The 16,873-nt window shown below is 37.9% G+C and overlaps 1 protein-coding gene across 1 annotated transcript in view; it reads right to left on the bottom strand.

Moving 5' to 3' along the window:
- LOC149029851 (uncharacterized) overlaps positions 1-16,873 on the bottom strand; it is a 76,751-nt gene that overhangs the window by 14,583 nt on the left and 45,295 nt on the right. Inside the window, exons 4-7 of the mRNA XM_089142193.1 lie at positions 13,082-13,147; positions 12,890-12,978; positions 2,991-3,042; positions 2,812-2,889 (exon numbers count right to left, since the gene is read on the bottom strand). Of these exons, the coding sequence (XP_088998319.1) occupies positions 2,812-2,889; positions 2,991-3,042; positions 12,890-12,978; positions 13,082-13,147 (285 nt within the window). The remainder of the gene's footprint in view (positions 1-2,811; positions 2,890-2,990; positions 3,043-12,889; positions 12,979-13,081; positions 13,148-16,873) is intronic.

Here is a 16,873-nt window from a genome sequence, read left to right as displayed (position 1 = left end):
ATATAGAATACATAAAACCACAGAGAACAGGTCTACACCCATATCAACAACAATACCAACCATAAAACATAGAAGTATGTACAGATACTGCTCCAATGATTAAACTTAAGCTGTATAAAAAAATAAAAAATAAAAAACAAGAATCTTTAATGCAGATAACCAATTTGGAAATAAAAGCAACACAGACGTATGTAGAGGGAATATGTCACCAAAGTGGTACCACTACACCTCGTCTTATTTCTAAAAAATTAGCTTAAATACCACTAAACTACCATATGTAGACACACTGGATAGCATGGTTCAAAATCTTGCAAGATTTCACTGGAATCTTGCGAAATCTCGGCCCTCAACCTTGATGAGACGGAATATGGTCCCCAAAATAATTCAGTAAGTTGACTGGATCTCGACGAGATCTCCAAAAGAAGATTAAAAAGAGAAGCAGGGGATCAGCAGCAGCAGAGGGCAGGGAGACAGACCACTCAGCAGGGGACAAGTGGCCAGGTACTATTGGGCAGCACCCATAACCGAAAGCATGCAGAGGAGCTCCCACGTGGCAGCAATAGATTGGTGGGCAGTGGAAGTTTGTTAGGAGGGTGAGGAATACACGCAAGGAGATGTGAAGGGGGGAGAAAGGAAGAACAGAGCTGCTTGCTAGGAGAGGGCAACCTCTCAGGCATGGGACTGATTATGTTTTGAGGTTGGGGAAATGTAATATGTGCTGTTCTATAGATTAGTTATTGTTCTTCTAATTCCAAGAAACGAATTTCATCTGTAGATATCTGTTGATGAAGTTTATCAGAGTTATTGAATGAAATTGAGTTACATTTGGTTATTGTCATTAACGAATCTGTTGTGATGAATGATAAGAGCCATTACTGTCATTAAGGTTTTGGTGGGATTCAGGGTAAGCCTAAGAGGGTCTCATCAACCAAATGTAACTCAATTTCATTCAATAATTACATTTTTTTTCAGAGTATATCTTGCAGCAGAATCAAATACGGCATTGGCAGCATTTTTCAGAACATAAAACCAATTGAAAAGCTGTAATAATTGAAGAAATCACATGCAAGAAATTTTGTCAAGGCCATAGAGGCAGTCCAGAGAAGCCAAAAAAAAGTCAACCAGAAGTAAAATAAATGTCCAAGCTAGTGAAGAGCTATAGCAGCTTAACAGGTCCTCCTGTGTCCAATAAAACTTCACTAATTTCTGGATTGTGCAGTAGTGGTAGTAGTAGGTACATAAATCACTTCGTGAATTGTGAAGAAGGATTTAATTTATCATTAATGCAACAAGGGGTTCCTGTGCACCAAGGAGAAAGAAAAAAACAGAGAATATTGAGAGAGAAGTAGTAGTTCATAGACCAATTAAACCCACTCCAATACCATGTTAGAATTTCAACACATGTAATCAGCCTCAGTATTGAAAGGAAATTCAGAAAGAAAAAGACTGAAGGTGAAGAGAAAAAGGGAGAGAGCTTGCATGTATATTCTCCCTTGGTACTTTATTTATAATGCAAAATCAAGTCTTAGTTCAGAAACGTTTCCTAAAATGAGTCACAACAAAAAAAAAAAATATATATATATATATATATATATATATATATATATATATATATATATATATATATATATATATATTGCATAGAATCTCCCAAATCTAAGGAGATTACTAGTCAACCAAGCAAGAAGAAAAATAGAAAGTAACCAAAATAGAAATCCTGATTTTCAAAACTTGTGCACCAAGACTGCTTTTACAGATGCAAGCAGTCAAGCAGAAAAACCTATAATCATTGAACAGAGAAAAAGAAGATCAAATACATGTTGATCCAACCAAACAAGATATGGTATATAAGCTGCACATGTATGTGAAATTTCAGTAGGTAAATAGATAAGGTAAAATCAATTAGGCAATGCAATTTCATTTGAAAGTCCACCAAAAAAACAGTGTGCAAAAACTACATGGGAGTGAGAAAAAACATGAAGGCAAGTGGTGCACAGTGTCTTCTATCCTAGTAAGGATGGCATTCAAATCTGACAATTTGAAGGGTTCAAGTTACTAAAGTCAGTTTTGAATGAAGGATATTGCAGGAAATAGATTCTATTTCATATTTAACATACTGCTGTTTTATATTCTGGTAGTAATATCCAAAGAGGCCCTTAATCGCATACTTGTAATTCTGAGCAAGCTTTTGTTATAAATAAAAGTAAGAACCTCTGTCAATTTTGATATGCCATTCTCCTATTCCCAAATCCACAGATATAAATAACAGTTATGAGGGACAATATGACTTTCTTTGGTCCTATGCATTCATGGTAGTGAATGAAAAAGGGCATAAAAGGGGTGTACAGCTAGTTTGGGATCTAATTTGAACTAGCTTTTACTGTTTTTCTACTTCCTCACCATGAAAAATGAAGTAGGACCAAACCCCAGACATCAGGATACATAGACAAACCATGTAAAATCTGCACCGTTGGTTTCCATTTTCTTGGTTTTCTTGTTTTTATCTGGAAATGATATAGAACAGGTGCTGTGATACAGATACTCAACAAGAAGCAATGCCAAAAGTGTAAACAAAGCAATCAAATAACCCAACATGCTTATTACAGCTAACACAGTGGTGATAAGAAACCTTGATATATCAATTTATCACATAAAAGATGCGAAAATAAATAAATAGCACCAACTCAATCTTATAATCAAATCTTGTATCTAGCTACTCTTCCCAAAGATTTCCACCTAATTGTGCATTACAATTATATCCTTGGGATACACTAATACATCCCACAAACGAAACAGTAATTAGGAACTTACAATTTTCTCCTGTGCAGTAGCAGTAGAAATTGCATTCTTCGGAATATTGAAGTCAATCACATAAGCCCCATACCCTGGCTATAAAACAAGAAAGTTGTTGAAACAGTAAACCAAAATTTAAAAGGCAAAGGTAAGGTTTAAAGGGGAGCACAAAAAATAAAAAAAGGAGGGGGGCAAACCTTAGCTTCAAGAGAAGCAAATATATGCCCCATCTTCATTCGTGGATAGAATCTGAAGAGACAAGGAAAGGGTCAACCAAATACCACCCAACAAATGAATAGTACATCAACGTGTAGACTTCCAGCAAGAAAAAAATTAATAAACCCAAATTATCCATAATTGTCAAACAAAGAAGAAGAGAGAGATGTATGGCATCTTAATAGAGGCATAAACATGTAGCACTTAAAATAGATGCAGTACATAATTGTGTAAGCTTAGAAAGAAAACTAATCTCCCATAAAGGTACTACTTATGGCAGAAACAGCAGCAATTACAATGATGGTATGGGGCACTGCAGTGATCAAAGAAGTGATCCAAACGTTATGGATTGGGTTTAGAGTTTAAGTTTAGAGGGGGAATTCTTTATACAGAGTGATTTTCTAGATATCGAGAATTGAGGTTTATAGATATCACAAGGGTCTGAAACTGATTGAACCTGTGGTTTATCGCACAGGTGATGTCCTCCAACTCAGTTTAGGCTAGGATGGCTGGTCTAGAAGTCACAGGCTTTATTGGTGTTAGGGTTTCAAGAACTAATGTTTTCAAGAAGTGGCAGGTTTTTAGGGTTAGCAAAGTCAAATTGGGATAGGATTTGAAGCAAGTTTCCCTGGATATGGGAGATACAGGGATATGTGTATGAAACTATTAAGATCATAGATGTAGGGTTTCCTATTAAGATCAATTTTGGGTTTTTATTCTTTTCCTTATGGGGGAGGAGAAGACAGGGGTTCAGCAAGGGGGTTTTAGGTATAGAAAAAACAGACAGGGTGGGGGTGGGGGCGGGGGGGGAGAGAAGACGCAGATGGGATGCTCACTTCAAGCTTACCTTGCTGGGGAGCCTTGTCATCAAGTATGGATGTGGATGAGAAGATCAATGCAGGCTGAATCCACAGCCAGATCTTGGATTTTACTCCCCAAAAACCCAGTAAAACCACCTTAAATACAGCTCACCAAATATCCCAGGCCTCTTGGATGTTATTTAGGAACCAATCTAACATAAAGAAGCACCAAAGCTGAAACGCCATTATCAATTAATCAGTGTGCATTCATCCCATCATCGGAACAGCCTCTCAGCAAAATTCTTGGCGGTACTGCTGCGTAGTAAAATTGCACCCCCCCCTCTCAAAAAAAGACTATGCTTGTGTGGAAGCCTTCACACTGGATTTGCCTCTTCAGGGGCTGGCCTTGGCACAGTGGTCCATGTAATCATGCCATCAACTTCTGGGATGTGGGGGAGGCGAGGGGAGGGAGGGAGGTGGGTGGGTAATTTCTAGATGACTACTCAGACTTACAATGTGATTCCTCCTTAGAATTGGAGTTGAATACATGCAGGACTAGGGACTCCTTGGCATTCAACCTCAACAATTAAAACATAGGACATTAATCGTGGAGGCCTTACAATCTAAATAAACTGCTTAAAAAAATAAGCTAATGACTATTTGGCCTTTCGATTTGGTAGAACTTACAAAAATACCAGCCTAACTGAAAATTTTAAGACTTAATAAACTTAGTGAAAAAAGTTACTGTTACTAATACTACGGATGATGAAACCAGGGTCTGGGTCAACCTCCAGAACTCTCTCAAAGTGAACCAGTTAACAAAGAAAGAGTCCTTGGGATCCTTTATCTCAATTCTTGTATCCCATGGGGAAAATCAAACTGAGAAAAATAGGTTATGTGAGGGATGGAGAAGTTCAGGATCTGAACAAAACAAATAGGATTTAAAAATTAAGGATTTCACTACACGAAAGATACCCAAGGTGGAGTGGGATTAAAGATTTGGGGCTCCATAAGGGCTAGGGGAAGGTTCAGATTTTAACAAATATAGTTGGGAATGGGTTTTGAACCAGGAAGGGTTTTGGGACACCCAAAGGTACCTGATGAGCACATTTATGGGTGAAATCTTAGGGCATAAAGCATGCACTTTACACACTTAGAACAAAGCTACTTTGGTTTTTTGTTGTTTTTTCAGATCTTAGGATGTTTTAGGAGCTAAGCAAATATTTGGAGTTTTGGGGTATGAAACATGCAATTTTACACATAAAGAGGTCCAATTCAATTTCTCAAGTGCGAAAAGCGCCCAATTTGGAGCATGATGGACCGCGAGTAGATGGAGATGCAACTATCGGTCAAGTCCCGGTCAACTCCAAGAATATCTTAGAAATAAAAGAAGTCAATTTTGATCGATGGTTGAGATTAGTTAGAATTTTATTTTTATTTTATTTTTGTTGAAAAAGAAAAATACTGGTGTATGTATGGACCCAACAAGTAGCCAAAGATTAGGATCTTCAAATTCTTCCATGGACTAGAATATTTTATTTTATGAGATTTTATTTATTTTCTTAATTATTTTTCTCCCCCCCCCCCACTTTCCATTTCTTTTACTTCACTATTTTATTTTTTTCTTTAATTGACCCCATTTCTTTTCTTAACAATATTTGTTTCCCACTCTTTCCTCCCTCTTTCTTCTCCACATTTCTACAATACCATTTTTATTTTTTTTTCACTCATTCTCTCTCTATATATATCCCATTGTCAAACGAATTTTATCATTTCTTTATTTTTCTTTATAATTATTACTATTTTCTCTTTCTTTATTTGTAACCCCTTTCACTATTCTCTATAAATACCCCTCTCCTCTTAGACTTAGGTCACACTTTCATTTTTTTTTTTCTTTAGCTTTTTAGGCCTTCTCTAGTTCTTTGATTGCTTGGTGGGTTGTAGCATTCAATGTTTAGGTTCAATATATATATATATATATATATATATATATATATATATATATATATATATATATATATATATATATATAAATATTTTTTTTATATAATGCAATAGTTATTCAAGTTGTTTAGTTTCCTTTATGCAAGTGTATTTTCTTTATTTCAATCAATGTAATTTCGATTATGATTTCAAGTTCAAGTTCAAGTTTCAAGCTTTAAGAGGATTCGTTTTTCCCTGGGTCTAGCAACTGTAGATTTGGATCATTCCAGATTTGGTTGTTAGGGTCAGTTAGATTTCGAATCGTTCAAGGTTTTCTTTTGTTATTCAAGATTCAAGAGATGTAAGTACCTAGCTTTAGTCAATAATCTTCTTGCCCCCCCTCCGTTCCCCTTTTCGTCTACCCCCCTCTATTCTCAACTGGGAATTTATTTTCAGCACTTATTTACTATTTCCTTTTCCTCTTGGGGCCTTGATCAAAGATGCCTACAGTCATGCCTCTTTTTGGTTAGGGCTCTCTTTTTATTTATTGCTATTTTATTTGTTTTGTTATTTACTTTCTACTTCCCCCGATCAGTGGACTGTAAGCTAAGGCAAAGGGTCCACAATCAAAGTCATCTTAGTTGCACTCCCCTTCTCTCGATCCAGAGTTGACATTCGGATCACCTTCCCTTTCTTTATTTATTTTTCTATTGTGATCAATTTTTATTCTCGTCTTTGTTTATTTATGCCTTTTCTTTTATTACATGATGAGTGGTTAGGTTAGGTTATGTCTATTTTTATTTTTACTTCCAATTCGATCATTTTAGATGCATGTGTAAGGACCGTCAATTTAGTTTAAGTAATTAATTAAAAGTTTGAATCTTCTCACTCTCGCATTACCATGAAAAGGGTTAAGTTTAAGTGGTATATTTCCTTGAGATCAACCCATTAGCTACACAATACAATGCGCTTGCGGATACTTTTATTTTGCAAGTACCCTAGGATGGGATGGGATGGGAATGAATAGGATCTTTGGTAGTAGCAACTAGCAAGAGTAGTGAATGGGTAGTATCTTAGGTAAGGGAGGGAGGGATAAGGAGTCTACGGTAAAGGGAGGGACAGGTTGAGTCTTATGCTTGGGATGGGAAGGGGTTGGGGATGCTCCTTGATCTTTCTTCTCTCTTTCTTTCTTTCCTTTCGTTTCTTTTCTTTCTTTCTTGGAATTCTGCGCAGATTCAAAAGAAATTGAATTGAAAAAAATTATACAATCCAAGAAAAGGGGCTGTGATGGGTTTCTTGAGCTCCTATGCTGTCGCAGGCCAAGAAAGGAAAAGAAAGGGGGGCTTGCTGCTGCCGCAAGGGGAAAAGAGAGGGGTGGTGTAGTGGGCTTGCTGTCGCAGGGATAGAGGAGCGGTAGGGTGCTGTAATTTCAGTATTAGGGCTACAGAGGGCAAGAAGGGCTTGTGTAAGAGTTAGGGTTGGGGATGGTACTTATTCAATGAAGAAGGTCGGTTGAAAATGTGGCTGAAGTTGGAGCTGCACTTGTGGAGGAACTATGGCTTCCACAGGGATGAAGATGAAGAAGATGATGATGGAGCTAAAATTCCAGAACTTAAACACTCTTCAGCCCAGGCCACAGGGTTTCTTCCACACGACCCAAGCCTCTGATTTTCTAACTCTGAACTGATTTCATTCACAATAAGAGGGACTACTAGTAGCCTTACAACTTGAAATAAAACCTATTTGGACGCACTAGTTCCTAAGAAGACTCAACTAGGGGATCCTATTTCAGGAAACCCTTTAGAACTCAATCTCTAAACAAAAACTAGAAAAGAACTCCTTAAATAAGAGCCCCCCCCCCCCCCCCCCCCCAAAAAAAAAAAAAAATTCAGAAATATGATACTGAATTACCAGTACGAGTCCTACTTGAAAATTGAACTCTAACTAGGATTCCTACTCAAACATAAGACTCTTCAAAAACTTGAAGAAAGCAAACCCAAACAGAAAAATAAAGATAGATTCATGATCCTTGGATCACGCAGATTCCAACTAGACCCCTCTTGAGCCCTAAACAGAACTGGGAAAATTACTAAAATACCCTTAGGTATTCAGCCAGCTTTGAATGGGTCCTTTTGGGTCAGGTTTTTGGGCCTAAATATAGGGGGGCCAACCCTGATTAGAACCTAGCTGCTGGGCAGAAGCCTCTAGGCACTCGGTGGCAAGCCTGAGAGCCCTAATTTGGTAACTTAGTGCTGGACCTGCATCATTATGCATTGATCTATCCTATCCTAGCTAGAGGAAGTCAAATGTTACCAGCTTAATTTAAATGGTTCACAAATAGAATCATTCGCTCAAATGAAGAGAAACACCACATCAGGAGCAAGTGCAAGTCTAAACTAACCAGGTCCGGAAATGAGACCCTGTTGTACATTAAACACTGCTACAGTTGCAGCATTTGTTCATTGCCACCACCCAATAGCATGTGGTTGCCAGAACTCCATTTTTCTCCCAGATAATCTCCTAATTGTTCCAGAGCAAGTAGAAAGAGATCATTTAACCAGAAAGAATTCAATTCAAACGAGGGCGAGCAGCGCCCAGGTGATGACGTGGTGAAGAGGCAACATCAAGGTACCCCTAAACTGATTTGATTGAACAGGATCAACTAGGGGCCAGTTATTCCACGAACTCAATCAGAACCAATTTGGAATCAGAAGATCTAGTAGAATAGGACTGAAGGGTGGAACGGTGATTTCAAAAAATCAGCTGGTCAGATTGCAACCAGATTCAGATGGTTTTGTTAGTTGTGTATGGGGATGATATGGTCCAAAGGGGATGAAGTCTGATGGCTGGATTCAGCTGGGCAGGTTTTCTGCAAAAAAACACCTAGTGTATGCTCTTTTAGAAAGGTATTTGCAGCTTTTCAACCTGTTCAAACCTGAAACTAAGGGTTTAAGGTGGTAATATGGGGCAGCAATGCGGATTGAAGGTAGTTACAATGTAGGGATGCTATCGGCAATTTGGGAGAACCCCAATGGTGCATATAAACTGTAGTTGGGACCTTTGAATGGGGTCTCCGAAAACGAAAATAAAATTAAAGTTGAAAAGGAAGGGATGGGGGTGTTCAAACTCCTTACCAAGGCAGCAGCTTGTAATGGCAGATCTGCGAAGACTGTTTTCAAAGTAAGCAGGAGATGTTGGGAGACCAGTACTTGGACATAAGCACCACCACAATCAGCAATATGGACTTTGAAAACCAGCAGCTCAGTTGTCTGGACTTTAAACACTAGATAACTCTCACAGAGATGAAAGGCAGAAGTTAAGCTTGCAGTTAGCAATTTCAAGAATCAAAGTCGTGTTCAACAATAGGCCCTATTACATCGTCAGCTGAAAGATTCAAAAGTAGGGTTCTAACCTAAAATGAAAGGCACAAATCAATCCTAAAACAATTAGGTAACTCAAACTAACTGGAAAACCAAAAATAGATTCAAAATAAAGTCATAATCACATGCAATCTTAAACTGAACTGCATAGAACCAGTTCGACTTATCTAAACCAAAACACATTAAAATAATATAAGTAAATAAGTAAGTTACTTCCATACCCATATTTTAGGTCCATTAAGTTGGTTGATTACAATAGAAACTCGTCCAACCTATATATATTAAGTTGGGTAAACCCAAGAATGTTTTTTAACAACAGATGGGCACTTGGTTTCTGGATCTGCATCAATAGAAGGATGGGCCATGCTAGGGGGCTTACTTGCTTGTAAAACCATATTGTGCCCATACTGTTAGTAGTTAGTAAGCAAAGGAATAAAAGCTTAACCTAGAAGGTTGATTTGCTTGTAGTACCACATCATGCCTGATCTTGTAAATAATTAGTGAAAGAAGAAATAGAAGACTGGGTCAAGCTTGGGGGCTGTCTTGTGTGTAAAACCATGCCATGCCAAGGTACCCATATTTCTCTCCAAGAAGAAGTGGACAGAACCACACCTGATGAAAGAAGGGAGAATAAAACGCAGAAAGATACAATGGGCCATAGTCAGGTAATCCAAACAAAGGTTGAGAATGTTGCAGCAGCTCACCTTAAGTACCTACTTTCAGTCATGGTAAGAAATTTCGCAGAAAACTTGCCAAAATTTCAGTGTTTCGTCATATGGCGAAATCAAAAAATCACAAGTTTTCAGAAATTTCAGCAAATCTTCCGAAGTCTCAGCGTAATTTCACGGCAATATTTACCCTTGCTACAAAAAAGGTCAAAATCTGAATAAAAATTTCGAACCTTTGGTGAAATTTCAAGGTTGTGGTAGTTTCGCTGGGTAGCGAAACCCCTAGTTTCGGCAAAATTTCGCACCTTGCTTTTAGTCTTGTCTTGCTGTAGAAACTGTGGCCAAAAGCTTCACCATGGAGACAGGTGTCTGATGGAGCTGATTAGATTAAGTTTCAGTTAAAATTTGCTGTCAAGACCCTGTTTCAACAGGTTTTGAGTGCAACTGGTTGAACCATTCAATACAAATCACATGTTCCAGTCAAAACCTGCCATATTTTGACAAGTTTAAATCAAGAATTTCTATTTTGCAAGTCTGGACACAGCAAAGGGTGATTCAGCCAAAAACTTGTTTTTGCCAAATCACTTGATTTCCACCCATCTTGTTGCATTCTTCTACTTTATTCCCCAACAATGAGAGGGGTGTGTCATGTACTGATCTTCCTTCATCAACAGCATCTCCTCGTATCCAGTTCATCCAGCTACTTCTTAATGTAGCCTTGAAATTAGGAATCCAAAAATGACCAATATTTGAACTAAAACATAATCAGCAAAGGTGGGCTTATGGACTTTCTGGAGGCTGTGGTAGTTCAATAAACGCAGGACTTTAAGGCTGAGATAAGAGAATACTAGATCTGCAGCAACTTCGGGTTGAAAGTTGAAACAAAGCAGTCCTACAAAATAGGTGTGGTTGAGGATGTCTAGGGGGAGGAGGTCAATGGGGTTAGGAGTAGAGTTGGGAGCTGAAACTTGAAAGGAACGGAAAGGATGACATTGGGCTGTGTTTGATGGATGGGGATCTGATTTTATGGTTACATATGAAGTTAAGAATAGATACAAGTTCCAGATTTAAGGGAGATCTAATGGAGGTCCAATGAAGGTTAAAGATAATGGAGTTGCAGGATTAGTGGTGTACATAAGGATCAGCTAGGGGAAGGGGTTTGGAAGGCTTGAAACAAGAGAGAACTCCAAGGCAGTAGCACTCAATTCAGATTAGGAAACTAAATAGAGTTCCTATTTGTGAAAAGACTTCTCCAACAACCTTCCAAACAAATATGAAATAGAGTCTCCATAGAGGAATCTCTCGAATAACAAAACTAAACGATGTCCTACCAAAACAGGACCTTTAAATCGTGGGCCAGCTTAGTTACATGAAATTACTATTAATAAATGGCCCTACTGTCCCCTACATATCAGAGACTGAAATAACAAAATAAAGAGTGAACTTTAATCTTGAGCCCTATGGAGGGCCAAGTGTCTCGCAGATCCTAGGATCAATATCACCAATCCTACCCCTTCCTGTCTCAATGGACCAATACCTTAATGTGTACTGTAAGAGGTTATCATGGATGACCAGGACAATTTGGCATAAGAAAATGTCTTGGGACATGTGCTGCATTTGGAGGTGCATTGACATCCTTGTGGTGTGCACAGACCACCAAGAAACTCTATACATTGAGTAGTGAGTAATGTATCCTTTTATTTCACTAACCTAAGGTATTTTCGATTGTTTTAGAATCACATTTACATTTTTTTAGTAGCTTAAAAAAATGTAGTTAATGTTTATAATAAAGTTTGGACAGTAGCATTCAGCGTACATTACCAAACTTGGTTCAAACCCAAGTCGACTATACAGTGGTTCTGTTTTTTTCTATAACTAATTCATCAAATATAATAATGAGGAAAACCATTTGTGTAAAAAGCCATTTCATGGAAAACAAAACCTAAGTTTCCTTTGCAAGGGTTCAGAAGCTGGAATCTTGACTGCATCTCAGCCTCTATACTCCCCGATTTGTGTAAAACACCAGCAGACAAGAGTGCAGCCGAAGTTCATTTCATGCAAAGAAGCAAAATGGGAGCATCATCCAGGCTTCAGTCCTACTCAATAACTGTAACCAGACTGCTGGATCATATTCTGAATATAATCTCTGGCTACAAGATTAAAAGATTAAAAAAAAAAAAGTATTGATAAGAATGTTTGTGGACTGGCTCAATCATGCCTGACTCGAACCCTGATTCAGAAACAATCCCTACTTCTTGGCCCTAGTCTATGCTATCTCAGTCGTAGACTCGCAGTAGACCCTTCTAAGGTCAAACTATTCAGTTCAAGTAGCTCAATGCGATAATACAACAACGATGGCAACACAAGCCTCATTCCAACTTAATGGAGTCGGCTACATGGATCATTGCCTTCCAATCAGAACAATTTGAGGCCATACTGGACACAAGGCCTAAGCCATGCAAATGTTTTCTCACTTCTCCAAAGATTATCTTAGGCCTGCCCTTGGCTCTTTTAGTTACTTTAATAAAGATTAATCACTCCTCCATACAATTTCATTTAAAGGCCTCCACTGAACATGGCCGTCCCACCTCAAACGACTTCCTCATATCTCAACACAACAGTACGATGAAAAATCATCTAGGGTTTAGATATAAATCTCAATGTCTTGTCGCATGCATATTACCAGTTAATGCTGCATTATCCCTCTGCAATGGGAGCCTGTGGATATATCTAGGAACCATTGAAGTGGTGGGCTCCTTCTAGGCTGCAGGAATTCTTAAAGGCTGGCATTTAGACGCATCACTAAGACAAGGAAGAAGATACAGTTTATTATTCTGGCCGCTGTTCCTTTGAGCCTGAATGGGTGAGCTTTCCAGAACAATAACCTTTCACAAAGCAGCATAGCAGTGAAAGCAAGATAATTTATCATTTTTGGGCATCCATTAGTCATAAATTAGATCGGTTCTCAAATCAGAACCAATACCCCCATTGCATTGCTGTATATGGTTTACTGACTGCTAGGGTTTCTTTTGCTACTTCTCTAGCTTTACACTTGATAAATCCTTCTTTTTTTTACTGAAAAGGGGGAAAAGGAAGAGAAAATTCATACCTGGACATAATTTCTGGAATAACGTACAAGGCAGTGCCAGGGCTTGGATCAATGTTTATCTCTCCTGCACTACAGAAGTCTCTCACTATCTAAACACATAAAGATACTAGATTTAGGCACATATGCACGTTAAAAGATGCAGAACAATTAATCAAATACAAAAAGAGCCCAAAGTTAAGAAATGCTTGAAACCTCATTTGCCAGAGTAAGAAGCTCCTCATCATCATTACCCTGAAACCATCCATTCCTACAAGCATTCTACCAAGCAAATAATATATAAGGCTATCAGCTCAAGAATACTATCCAAAAAAAGTCATGAACTGAGCAATTTTGAAGATACTTTAACAAATAAAAGCAGTGGACTAACAAATTTGCAAATAACACTAAAGATCTCAACAAAAAGATCTGATAGCTAAAGGAAAATAATATTCAAAAGAAAGTTTCTGACTTGTGTTAATTTTTCTTTTTAATTGACAATTGAACACCCCAAAGCAAAGACAGAGAGGATTCTCTGGTTCTGACCAGGCAGCAAAGCTAAATACCCAATCGTAACTTACCATCCAAGGCGAAACAAAAACTCAGTTACTTAGGCAGTCAGTTGTATAGTTTCCATTTTTATTTAGGCAGCCGTTTGTATAGTTTTCATTTTTATGTTTACCGATATAGATATTTTTGGTAGTTTAGGGTACAATTTGTACAGCCTCTACAAAAGGTTGAAAAAATACAAAAACCAAAAACAGGTCAAAACCTGTTTTAAATTTTTCTATGAAAATCAATTTCAGCCGTATTTGCGATGGTTTTAAAACCCATGTGCTTCAAACATGTGTAAGTCAGGTTAAAATGGTAAATGCGCAATCTTCTACAATTTTCTCTTTAAACGCTCATTATCTTCATTATTTATTTTCCACAAAACCCTTTGAGAGGGTTTGCATTCTTCCTGATCCTCCTATCTTGCTCCTCTCTTCCCTGTCGTCCGCAAACTAGTTCACAGGGGATCTCCATTTCAGGCATATGGACAGGACAGACTTGATTCCATTTCTCTTCTTTGTTTATCCATCCCTAAGGACGAGACTCTATTGTCAATTCCGCTGGTTTAAAATATGAAGATATTGACTTTGTTTGCATACCTTAACTCATCCATACATTCTGTATGAGATCAGCGTAGCATCTCAAACAGGCTCCTAGAGAGGAAAGGAGCAGAAGATTGCACCGGTTGAGCATCTCTTCTTCTTAGGTAAATTTGATCATTCAGAACTTATTTCCCATACAAAATTTATCACATCTCATCTTCATTTACACCAATACTTAGTTCCTCTGGGTTCTAAAATTATTTTTCTTTTTTGGGTTCATGGCATTTTGCCTTTGGCTGCCGAGATCTAAATTAATCTTCTTCGTGTGATTCATCCTTTGCCTCCCTAAGGTTGCAATGTAAAGGTTTTCAGGTGAGAGTGTCTAAAAAGAACCCCCAAAGCCTAATCAACATGCAGCACAAGGTCTCACACACCACAAACACACGCTGCAACTGAAGGCAAACAGAGCTAGAAGAGAGCTGCAAATGGGTTCCCTCAATTAATCCAATATCAAAGACTGCAATACAAGATTAGGAAACACTGATTGCAATACAAGACCTCCCCTCACCTGAATACCACTCCAATTACCCCTAACCTGAGTCTTCCTCTCACCCGCAACTAAACTTACCCTAAAACAATGTTCATTCCCCCCTTTATATGCTAGTATACCCTTATATACCCAAAAACCACAACCCCAAACAAATCGTAACCAACCCCTTTCCACCTCAGCATACCCTCTGAATATTCCCAACAAGTAGCAGCTCCCCAGTGAGTCCCTTCCATGTGCCCTTGTTCTTCAATTTTGTCCTTCGCATGGTTAGATGGAAATGATCACCTGTGTGCCTCCTATATGCTGGAGTGTACACCTCCTAGGATAGTAGGGTCGTATCAATGTCATAATGTGATGGTAATTTAAACATTTGAATTGATTTCAGGATACTAAGAGAACTAGGACCCGTCATTTCTGTGTCCAATTGTATCTTTTTGACTAAAATCAAGTGCTCATTGAGAAATGTTAGAATTTCACTTTCTATCTTAGTTGCTTTCTATTTTAGGTACTTTTTATTTTGGTTACTTCTAAAATTCCTATTCCGTAAGTTAGTTTCCCTTTTAGTAGATTTGGGAGATCCTATGCAATATCTATTTTTTTTTTTTTTTTGCTGTAACTCAGTTTAGAAAAGTTTTTCTATACTAAGACTTGATTTTACATTATAAATAAAAAATAAGGGGAGAGCCAAAATACAAATGCAAGCTCTCTCCCTTCCTCTTCTCTTCTTCTTCAGTCTTCTTCTACTCTTCTTCCCTCTAAATTTCCTTTCAGTCCCTAAGTTGATTACAGGTACCGAAATTCTAACATGGTATCAGAGTAGGTTTAATCAGCCTAAGGATTGCCTCCTCTCTCGCCATTGATCAATTTCTGAGTTTTATTTTTTACCTACCTAGCGCATAGCCACTTATAGCTGCTATAATCATGTGGTAGTAACTTCTCCAACGACACATGAAATAGCCTCTGATATTTTGGATCAATCTGCCCTTTTATTCCCAATCTAGGTTATGAAGAATATATTGCCTCCTCATTTTGCAATCGATGCTTTTGCTGCTGAAACTTTAAGGGATTATCGTATCTGCCTTGAAGGAAACTCAATCACAATCTGGGAAGTTTCTGGTGGTTTGGTTACCACATCCTATTCCCTCTTTTTTTTTCTTGTGGAGACTGTTTTGCTAGGATTTTCTAGTTCAACTTTTGGTTCATGACTTGTTGAATCAAATTATTTTCTTGTTTCTCAAAATATTGAGAACACATTGTTGGTTATTGCAAGACCAAAGTATTGTTGCCTCCTTCCCTGGTTTTTGGTAACTAAGGTTGAATGTCACCATCTATTTTTCTGTTTTCCTTCAAAACCCTCTACTTTGTTTTCTATTGAGAACACATTGTTGGTTATTGCAAGACCAAAGTATAGTTGCCTCCTTCCCTGGTTTTTGGTAACTAAGGTTGAATGTCACCATCTATTTTTCTGTTTTCCTTCAAAACCCTCTACTTTGTTTTTCCTTCTTCTTCCTTTTTCTCTATTTTTTTTCTTCTTTTTTTCCCCCCTCCCTTCGACAGTTTGTTTGCTTTCCTCGAAAATTATCACACTACTAACCAGCTTTATCTGATTTCAACTTTTCTTTACTCAATTAGCATAAATTCTCTTCAACAACAACAATAACTATAAGCCTTATCTCAACTAAATGGGGTTGACTACATGGATTCTTGCCTTCCAATCAGTTATGTTTGGGGCCATGTTAGATACAAGGCCTAAGCTATGCATATCATTTATCACCACTTCTCTTAAGGTTATCTCAGGTCTGCCCCTAGCTCTTATAGTTCCTTCAATCTGGATTATATCACTTCTCCGTACAGGGGCATTTATAGGTCTCCGTTGAACATTGTTGTGCCACCTTAAACAACTTTCTTGAAGCTCATCACTTATGGGAGCAACTCCCAAACCAACTCTAATATGATTATTCTTTATCTAATCCTTCCTAGTTTTGCCACTCATCCATCTTAGCATCCTCATCTCTACTACCCTGAGTTTATTCATATGATTATTTTTAACAACCCAACACTATGCACCATACATCATAGCTGGTTGAACAACAGTCCTATAGAATTTTCCTTTAAGATTTAATGGAATACGTCAATCACACAAAACCCCAGAAGCACCTCTCCACTTCATCCACCCTATTTTAATTCTTTGGGAAACATCATCCTCTATATCACCTCGTATATTTATGATTAAGCCTAGGTACCTAAAACAATCACTCTGAGGAATCTCCTTATCATCAAGTTTCACCACCGCATCGTCTGCCCAATCATGACTAAAGTTAGAAACTATATTTTGTCTTCGTTCTGCTTAGTTTAAAACCTCTT

The sequence above is a fragment of the Hakea prostrata genome, chromosome 1 (genome assembly GCF_041222555.1).
Source record: "Hakea prostrata isolate BN-2017 chromosome 1, UWA_Hpros_2, whole genome shotgun sequence".
Taxonomy (NCBI): Eukaryota; Viridiplantae; Streptophyta; class Magnoliopsida; order Proteales; family Proteaceae; genus Hakea; species Hakea prostrata.
The sequence above is the reverse complement of the archived record's forward strand: the minus strand, read 5'-3'. Positions and strand labels throughout refer to the sequence as shown.